The sequence below is a fragment of the Calidris pugnax genome, unplaced genomic scaffold (genome assembly GCF_001431845.1).
Source record: "Calidris pugnax isolate Ruff unplaced genomic scaffold, ASM143184v1 scaffold24, whole genome shotgun sequence".
Classification (NCBI taxonomy): Eukaryota; Metazoa; Chordata; class Aves; order Charadriiformes; family Scolopacidae; genus Calidris; species Calidris pugnax.
In genome coordinates, this window is record NW_015090922.1 from 8,067,350 (window position 1) to 8,077,884 (window position 10,535).

General features: G+C 45.9%; 1 protein-coding gene across 1 annotated transcript in view; it reads right to left on the bottom strand.

Annotated features, from left to right (window-relative positions):
- SERTAD4 (SERTA domain containing 4) overlaps positions 1-625 on the bottom strand; it is an 8,127-nt gene extending 7,502 nt beyond the window's left edge. The window contains exon 1 of the mRNA XM_014950471.1: positions 540-625. Coding sequence (XP_014805957.1) covers positions 540-625 — 86 coding nt within the window. The remainder of the gene's footprint in view (positions 1-539) is intronic.
- Positions 626-10,535: the final 9,910 nt, after the last annotated feature.

Below are 10,535 nucleotides of genomic sequence, written 5' to 3' on the forward strand. Positions count from 1 at the left end.
GCAAGGGATGAGTTCATAGTCACCTACTTCTTGGCAGAGGAGCGCGGAACAATGCGCCCAGACACGGCCCGGCCCCTCCCTCCCTCTCTCTCCTTCCTCCTCCTCCTCCTCCTCTCTCTAAGAAAGCGGGATGTAGGTTCCCCTCGGTGCAGCCCCTCCGGGAGGAAGACGAGGGCCCGAGGAAGCAGCGAGAAGGAGGGGCCGCAGGTGGGCAGGTGGAATTTCAGCGATTGTTTGTGTTAGCAGCTGAGCGCTCGCTAACAAGAGGAAAAAATAAACCGCAGCAGAAGAGGGAGGAAAAATAAATCATTCACATCTGCCAGTTGTTTTCTTAAATCCTGGAAGAATGCACAAGGCTGCTACTTTATTAAGAAATGGGCTTCCAGCACACGCACGCTCGCTGTTCCTTGGATGCCCCTGTGGGTCTGCCCCCCGGCTCCTCAACGGGGCAGAAAATGGGAGGTGAAGGGGAGATCCCTGAGCCCTACTAAATCCCCATTTGCCCTGGTGAAGGCCACCAGACCTCGCTGCCATCATACCTAAACCCCTTCCTCACAATCACTTCACTCATCACACACTGCACGTGGCCCTCGGCCACCTTCTTGCAGTAGCCCGTTAGTGCCATCCTGCTTTTCCTGGGCAAAGAAGCCACTAGGCTGGCCCATTGGAAGCTCTCCCTGACACACCCAGTATATATTATTTATTCCCCACAGCTTTTGTTACCAGCTGAGTACTGCCACATGGAAAGACTGGTCAAAACAACAAGTGGGTCAGCCTGCTGACCTCAGAGCAGGGCCAAAAAGCGGCCCGAGAACCAGCTAAGAAGTCATGTATTTTGTGGCTGAAAAGATTACGCCATCATTAGAAAGCACCCACGGACTCTTCTCATTAATCTGCACTGAGGAATCACTCACGGGGAGACATCAATCTTCTTGTGTTGGCATGATGTCAACACTCAGTGTTTGTCCTTAGAGAATAAGGGTTGGAAGAAACTCGCTGCTGCTTTGGAAAAGTCAGGATTTCTTTGCACGTAATGAATTCAGCATCTCTTTGTGGAATTTTTTTATGAGAAACGGAGATTTCGACTGGGCTTTTTTTTTCTTTTTACATATTTCATCCCAAATAGGTCTTTCTATGCTTAAGCAGAAACACACAGGAAGGAAGAAAGGAAGGAAGTGTCGGGATGCCTTCTGCTCAGTGCTGCTGATTTATCTTGAAAAACCGAGTTCTCTGGGCAGCCAGTAAAGTAAATGAACTGCTTCTGCTATTTACAACATGCAAAATTAATAGAGGCAGGCCAGTTAACTTCTATAAACAGCTACCGTCCACGTGCATTCTCTGTGTTTCCAAACTGTATAAAAACAAGGCGTAAGTAATAGAGCCTCCCTCGGATAAAAAAGAAAACAATCAGAAAATCAATGCCCCAAACCATATGGGTGGCACTCAGCTACAAAATAAAGCCCATTTTGTAGCGAAGGAATTGCTTCGGCAGACAGAAGCTGAGAACCAGGCTTTGAGAAGGGCTTGTGACTCTGGGCATGCTATTTGTTCCCATTGGATTTTCAGAAGCCCTGATTTCCAAAGGAGCGGGAAGGGAGCGGCGAGTACTCAGCACGTGGGAAAAGTCAGCCTCCCCGAAGGCAAAGTTGGACACGGCAACACTGAAAGCCTGAAGTACGAGGTGGTATTTACTGAGAAAGCACTGCCGAACCTGGCTCCCTAAACAGGACCTCTGGCAGAGCTCCCGAAGAGCCAACCTACTGTTTTTCCCCGTTAAGGGTGGCAAAATCCACTCCCCAGTGTCTTGCCAGAAGTCACGCAGCGAATCAGTGTCAGAGCCAGAAATAGAACCAGATCTCATCGTCCTCCAGCTGTAAGCCCAACCCATTTATATTACATTATCGTATGCAATGGAGGGATTTCATCCAAAATCCGGTTCGTTTCAATGAGACTTTGCAGAACAGCACCCGCATTGTTACATTGCCATTAATGCCACTGGAAATAAAGGATGAAAGATGTACATTTGAGCATACAATACATTTACTATACAAAATTACAGCAAAAGGTTGACACTTAGGGCTGGATTCAATTTTGAAAAATCCATTTGGGAGCCTTGTGTGGGCTTCAGTGGCATGGAAGCCAGGCACAGGATTTTATTGAACCCAGCCCTCCATCCTTAGGCTACCACAATTTTTCCGTTTTGTCAGCCAAATGCATGCAGCGTGAGGACACCCCGAGGCATCTACAGCAGCCTGAAGGTTAAAATGTCAAACTTTTTCCGTATGCAGTTTTACACAGTAAGACTACTATACATTGCTACGCTACTCCATTTGCTGGGGTTTTCACTCACTATTCCTCCAGAGCCATTATGATGTTAATGAGAGAACTGTAATGATGCCATTCACATTATAACAAGCCTGATGCCATGTCAGTGAAAAGGGCTCTTTATACAGTTCCAGAACGCCTCTAAAACCCCAAACTTAAATATAAAATGTCTGCGACTATAATGCTGCAGGTCTCACCAAGATCAATAAAGACAAGGGAATAGACTTAAGATGGCTATCCCTTTCCTAACTCCTGGGCTTGTACCTGAGTAGTGCCGCGCTTTCCGTCTTTAATCGTATATTCTGGAGCGCTTCCATTGCATAACAACACAACTTGAGGAGAGAATAGCGTTCCTTAACTGTACTATAGCATTGCTAACATCTGGATTGCAGCGCTTAGGGAACAAAATTGCTGTCGTTTTGGTAGCTGTTACCTTTCTGGCGGTACAGACGACGTACAGCGCAGAAGCCATGGGCGACCCCGCCGCAGGAGCGCTGCAGGCAGGCTGCGCAGACCCACGCGCTGCCAAAGCAAGGGACAGCCGGGGAGGGGAAGGGGAAAAGCACAATCTCATACCCAGATTGGTGTTACGTACATCAAAGACAACAAAACCCAACTATATCGCATGCAAACAGATTCCAGGCTGACCTCATTGTAAACTATCCGCCCTTCATGGCTGCTGCAACAAAGTTTGGTATCAACCGCTTAGCTGAGGGAGGCAGGGCATCCTGTGGGCAAAAGCATCATGGAAGAGGGCATGAAGGCTCCCCTGGGAGAAGGAGATAAATGCACGAGGACACCAGCATCACCAGCAAAGGGAGCAGATCTGGACAGTGGAGACAATGGTGGAGCGATGGCAGCTAAGGTGGAGCTGCGACAACTGAACATGTGAAAATAAAGACTAAATGCAGACAAGTGAGGAGGAAAGGCAGGAGGCAGATTGGCTCTGGCCACAGCGGTGGACATGGAAGAGGATGTTGGGAGCTTGTGTTTAAACAGATCAAACTGGCTGATACGTCACAAGTTCAAGGAGGAGGAAGTTGCAAACAGAGATGGGAGATAACGAGGGCCTCGATTAAAACGTTTGTTGTTCTGGGTAGATACGCATGGAGTTATAAGTAACATTATGAATGAAGCAGTGGGAACACGGGGGACAATGAATGGCAGCTTGTTGGGGCAGTCGAATCACAGTAAATGAAAGCAAAGAGTCAAAGATAATCCCTGCAATCAGGGCTGTGGAGGCAAGGCGAGCAGCAAGGCTGAAAGAATTGGGAAAGCATCTGGAATTGGCCATGCTGGATTTAAACTGAAAATTGGACTTCCAAGAGACCCCATGGGTTGGGAACTGAGAGAGAGAGAGATCTTCCTTCTCTTGTTGATATAAAATAGCTGAGAAGAACGGCAGTATCTCACTGCACCAGCGCAGGGTGGTCCCCGGCCCACAGAGTGGGAGATGCTGAGGCCCAAACTGGAGGTGGCAGGGAGGTGGCAGAGGGAAGAGGGGATGAGGATGGGTGGCAGCGAGGCAGCGTGGGCTCCGGGCAACGATCATTTTCTGTTCCTTCAGCCGCACCTTGTATCAGAAACATGTATAACGCCATCGAGCACAAGCATGAAAGGGTGACGTGAAAGGGTTAAGGCTGGCTGAAATAACTAGACTGGTAGAACAACAGGTCTGTGTGCCAATGAGGTCAATTCAGCTCTTCATCCTTCGGAGGTATAGATAAACTATAGACCTGCCAAGTCTAGTGTTTTTCCCTGTGTTTCTTGGCCCTCGCTTCAGGGAATTTCAAGGAACCCACTGTTTTTTTCTTCTTGCTTTCTTTTTTCCCCCTTCTTTTTCTGGAGTTGGACTCACTGTCTGGTGGGAGAGGAATTAATTTGAAATCAGAAATTGATTTCTGTGTCAAGATACAGCCCTTCCATGAAAGTGTTTCAAAGGTATCTTCACTTAACTTCTGTCCTAATTTAGATTATACAACTCCAGATGCTTGAGTGTCTCTTTCTCAAGACAGAATTCCAAGCAAATATTTCTCTAACTTTCCTAATTCCCACACGCTAATTTTGTTTCTTTTCATACTTTGCATTTGAATTCTTCCCAGAAAGAATTTCTGGAGTTACTCTATCCCAATTTGTCAGAGTCCCCGTTGAATTCTTCCCAGAAAGAATTAGTTACTCTATCCCAATTTGTCAGAGTCCCCAGATTTTCTTAGCAAGCATTTTTTTTCAGAGTGAAAAGAAAAAAAAAAAGAAAGAAATAGAAAAGAAAATGTTCTTTTGAAGTCCTAGCAGTTGTGCTTTCTCTGGTGAAGCAGAACTAGAGGAGGTTTCTAGACCCACAGAGAAGAGGTTTCCTCTTTCATTTCTTTGTAGGTGTATGTCATCTATCAGTACCCTTGGTAGCCCATATGCAATGAACTCTTAAATGGTGGTTCTAACAGTTACAGTTTGTGCTAGAAGTTTTGCAAATATATGAAAACACAAGCCAATTTGCAATGTAGGTTTTTTTTGCCACGGTGCTCTGGCAGCTACGAGAAAAGGTGACACCAAGTTTACTGCAGCCATCTCCTGACGGCTGCTTCGCCTGCCTGCTCTAGGAGAACAATAAAGCCCCATGGTATTTATTTCAGAAAGCATAAATGTTTTTTCCAGTGTTCTTAGCCAAAATATGCTCTCTGCCTCCACCCCGCTGGTGGCTGCGTGGCCCAGCAAGACATACAAAGCTCCGTCCAGGATCCATTCAGCTCAGCGGGAGTTCAGTTTGCAAAACACTTCGGTGTCCTGAGGTTAAAAGGTGCTCCTGTTGCTGCCAACTCCAAGTGACAGTAGTTATGATTAGTTAACCTTTGCAATGGGTTTTGACACAGAATAGGTGCTAGATGTTGTTATTGGGACTGAAGGCAGAGAGAAGAAGGGGCCTCAGCAGCCGGGCAGGGCTGAAAAAGCAAAGGAGACTTCCCAAGGCACAAGGCAGTTCTCCTCACTTCTTCCGCACGAGAGGTACCAATTAAAACCGCTTCCCCACTTAACTTTCACTCCAGCGCAGCAGCACAGGCCTGTCACTGGCACCATAAATTAGACTGTTTATGGGGTTAATTATGTTGCCTTCTTCACTTTTTGTCTGCTGAGGAAAGTAAACAAAACAAACAAAAAAGTGTGTTGGAACAAAGAGCGAGTTGTCTCCCACTTTGCTGTGTGCTACTTTCCACGAAGAATGAGAGCTATTATTATTCTTTTACAAGTTTCCTTCTAAGGGAAATAAACACCAAAGGTAGGATTCCAAGGAAATGACTCACAAATATTGGCAACAGGCTCCGAAAATTGGATCCAGTCTTTGCAAAAGCCTTTAGCAGAATACTAACCCCTCTTATTGCAAAATAAACTTTTCCCAGACGAGCTGCACATCAGCTCTGCGCGTGTGTGTGCGTGTGTGTGTGTGTGTGTGTGTGTGTGTGTGTGAGGAAGCGGAGAGAGGAACAGAATCCATTTCTCACTTCTCCCCCTCTTCCCTCCGGGGCACCACTTCTGATGCCATTTTTAGCTGGAAGCTGGAAATTTTTAATAACCGACTGAGTCATCCTCGGGAGAGGGAAGGAAAGGGATGCGCCTCACCTTGCCGTGCTGCCCCCCGGCCCTCCCTGCCCGCAGAGACCCCCGGGAGAGCTGGGCTGGGCAGCACAGCTACTACAAACCGACCTACAAGAGCTGGCAGGAACCTTTATCCTACAGCTGTAAAAAGGAGGGGCAGAGCAGGGAATTTTCTCAATCCCCTGACATTGCGTTGGATTCGGCAGGGCAGGATCAGCCTCTCGTAATCTGTTTTCAGTCGCCAAGTTACCCTTTCAGATGTGCAGAAGGTAACCATGCACCGTGACTCATATTTTATTTCTTAATCAGGAACCCCAGGAACCAGGAATGCAGACACTGAAAAATCAGACAGCTGAGCAAAATCAGTGTGGCGGGATTACCATCTGCAAACAGAACAATCTACTTTGCATATTTATTTCTCAGCTGTTTAAAATTTTGAATCATAAATGCATATTCTGTATCACTTGTAATGCACACGTTCTAAAATGCTCGTGCTCTCTCATGTTGGTTTGGTGGATTTGTTTGTTTGTTTTGTTTCTGACGATGTAAATCTGGTTAGACAAGAGCGACAAAAATTGCAAACCTTACGCTGAATTCCTTTGTTGCTTGGTTCTACTTAGACAAGCCCTTTAAATGAAAGGAGCCGGTCCCCTTATTCATTTCCTTTGCAAATTCCTATTGAACCACTCCAAATCGAGATGAAACAAACGGGGATGCTGGTCCGGAGTCAGGGTTTTTTTTTAGAAAGTCCCTTTACAGTGTGGTGAAAACTGATTGGCAGCCAAGTACCTACTTAAGACACTACGGGCTGCCTCAGTGGAAGTTTTGCGTCTGGTTCAAGGTCTCCAGTGTTGCCAGGTAGCTTCTTAAGCCTGCAATTCACTAAGTGCCCAACAGACACTTCTTCCAGTGGGGCCTCTAAGTAGGAATGATGTTTATATAAACTGTGTGAGACATCTGAATTGGGCTGAACTGCAGCCATCGCTCAACCAGTTAAAACCAGCTGTCAGGGTTGGGAAGGAAACCAGGATAAACCAGTGTGGTGTCGCCTCCCCGAATCTGCTGGCAGCGTGGCACAGCAAGCTGGGAGGTAGGAGCTCCTCCAACCCCACCTCACTGCTGTGTTAACGGGTGAATTTTGATGTTGATAATTGTGCAGCTGGTCACTTTAGTGACAAGAAGAAGGGATCAGCTGGGAAGTGGTGGCGGCTGCAGGAACAGGGCTCTAGAGGGACAAACATCAAGCCAAGGAGGGGAGAAACGGGAACAGCAGAGGAAGGAGGGAAACAAGGTAAAAAGGTAGCAGAGTCTTGTTACTCCCCAGGTTTTTCATCCTGTGATCATCCTGTGACAGAGCAAGAGGGAACGGCTTCAAGCTCCAACAGGGTAGGTTTAGACTGAACATTAGGAAGGAATTTTTCACAGAAAGAGTGGTTGGGCATTGGAATAGGCTGCCCAGGTAAGTGCTATAGTCACCCTCTCTGGGTGTGTTTAAGGGACGTTTAGATGGGGTACTGAGGCATATGGTGTAGGGGAGGACTATGTAGAGTAGGGTAGATGGTTGGACTTGATGATCCCAAGGGTCTCTTCCAACCTGAATGATTCTATGATTCTATCTATGGACTTCATCAAGAAGAAATCACTAGGAATATACTCATTATGCTAGCACATGATAGAAAACATGGTGTTATCCCAAGTCAAAAATCACTGTAATCCCTTTGCCTACACCCGTTCCCAGCCTCTTGCAGTGCTCAGCTTCTCCCATTTTCCTGGAAGCTCCCCCAAATTGGCCAGAGCAGCCGTAGCCATGGATCTGGCTGAGGCCAGCCAGGATCTGATCCCAGCCTGGCACTGCCCCTTCTCCGCCTCCTGCCCTGCAAAGACTGCACGAGGGGAAATAGCACCCACCCGCTGCCTGGGTGGAGGCTCCGGTAGGAAACACCCTTCCTAGGGAGAGACACTGGGAATCACTCTCATCTGCTTTGTAAAGGTTAGGAAGAACGAGATGAATTACAGGATAAAGGCTCCCCAGCTGCAACACCACAGCACGTCTTTGGTGAGGAGCTGGGTAGGGAAGGGAGGGAGCCTGCCTTTGTATGGGACACAGGGCGATAATTTAAAAAAACATAATTTCAAATGTTTTCTTTCTATAATAAATATTTGCAGTGCACATGAAGTACATCAGAAAAAGAGAAACACCAAAATAATGGAAAGGTTATAAAACTATGATACTAGTGCTGTTGAGTATCCATTTTTTATGCACAACGTAGCTCAGTGGGCATAAGGCTATCAGGCAGCACAAATTGCCTGTAATTAGCAGGAGACACTTTTGGCAGGAATGGATTAGTCATTCCCCTCTGTGCTCTGGTGACATCTCTCCAAAGACAGGCTTTCTAGGGTAGCATTACAAACTACAGTGCTAAGAGGAAATATTGTATTTTGATGCAGAATTTCATACCTGAATACTATTTTCTTTTTGTGACTTACAGCATTCAGACAGACTCTTATTAACATGATTTTGTCCATTCATTCCTCAGTCTCCTCGCCTGTGTCTCTCTTTTCACACTTCAACATTTATGTTCTATAAAAGCAAGCAAACAGAAAAAGATCATTGTTATCAAAATTTAAAAGACTTTGTGTTTCAATTTACAATGCAGACTGGAAAAGACTACGTTTAAAAAAAAAACACCCAAAAAACAGCAAAAACATTTTAAGTTTGGTTTTCATTTTAAGTCCAACTTATTGATTTAACAGCTAAGGAAAGAGTCATCTCTTCGGACCAGGGAAAAATAACGTTAAATACTTCTAGTTTTTCTATGAGAAAAAAAAGAAATTTTGTACAGACAAAACTGAGGTGACAAAAGCAGCTAGGAAATGAGAATATTGATATAAGCAGATGACAAACATTTAAAAGAAAAGCATTCTTCTGCACAATTTGTCACTGCAAAAGCAGAGATCTAGATTTCCACTGTCCTTGGACCAATACTACTGTGCTAAGATCTGCATTCAATTATTTAGCTGGTGCTACAAGAAGTGATTATTCCTTTTACTTGAACAGTAGCAGAAAAACCTTGAAGTTATTCTGAGAACTAACTTTCATTTAGAGAACTGTTCTGAGGGGTGTGTCCTTGTCAAGGCTGGGACTCGTAGCTCTGTGATCCTCACAAGTGGCTCTTCCTCTGGCACTGGAAGTTACTCTTTATTAGCACTGCATTTTTCAGGAGGACTTTTACTACCATGAGTAGGGACTAGTTATAAGGATAGCAGAGTCCAACATGAATGATGCTCCCAAGGACCAGGAGGACCACGTGCCCTGGTGGTGTCTCCTGGGTGTGCTCCTGGCAGAAGGAGGGGAGAAGGGTCTGGAGAAGGGGAAGGCAGGGGTGTGTTCAGACTAGAGCAACCCAGCAGGAAACTACCCCCTCAGCTTCAGGCAAAAGGAGTGCAGGTAACCACGTGCTGGGCCCAGTGCTGAGGAAGAGGATTTACCTTCCTCTGTCACAGACCTGTGTAGTGTCTATTGTCCAGAAAGGAAGCAGCATTGATGTGTGGGCAGGACAGCATTTTAAGAGCAGGATCTGGTGCAACGGTGATTACCCAAAGCCATTCCTACTTGCATGCTCCAACCACCCTCTCTAGCTGCTACAGAGCTGTGTGAACCCTCTTCTTTATCCACACGGCATGTGCTAGACTATGTCTAAGCTCCAGGGACCGGGGAGATGCCCAAGCAAAGTCCTATGAAGTTTTCTAACTGGTATGAGTTATGGCTGGGGATAGGCAATTGCTTTAGTTTAAACAAACCTATGCAGTAATACTCCTGATTTCAATGGAATACACTATTCCTCAAATTAAAAAAAAAAAAACAAAAACAAACCCAAAACAGAAAGAGGAAGACATGGGGAAGCACTTGTGTATTGCTTTATATTTTCACTTTGTGTACAATATATTGGTACTCACTCCAGTGCCCATATCTGCTTCACCTTCATCTCCAGCAGCAACAGCAAAGACAGTATATCCAGTCCTTCCCAGGCATGCGCTCTGGAGCTCAACGGTGACTTTTTTTTTCTGAAAGGAGAGAGATTTTAAACTTCAGCATCAGTTCATCTATCAAACCACCAAGAGAAACTGAATAACGATCAGCTTCAGTTCAATTATTCAGTTGATTCATTTTTGTCACTGCAATGAAACTGCAATATGAACTCTAAAATAAAATTTAGATCTCATGTTAAATCTCTGAAGTATTTTTTAGCTCCAGCTTAGCTGCTGTTCCATGGTACTGAATTAAAGATCCATTTCCTTCCCATGTCTACTTCTGCGTGACGCATTCCTGTTTGCCATCCCTCTCTGTTACACGTGCTCTCTGCTTTTCACAAAAGGAGGGACAGATTATTCCCCGCTTCCAGGGGCCAGACAGTGCCAGCCTGGCTCCCATTGAACAGTTCCTCAAGCTCACCTCGCTCCATGAATAGTTCCACTGAGTGCAGCGGGACTACTCGGCCTGAATAAAGCTGGCAGAACCTGGCCCCGAGAAGAAAGATCCAATCAGTCCAAAGACAAAAACAAGCTCGAGAGGCACCAGCCCAGCTCGAGGACAGCCAGGAGCAAGGTGCCAAGTTTCTGTT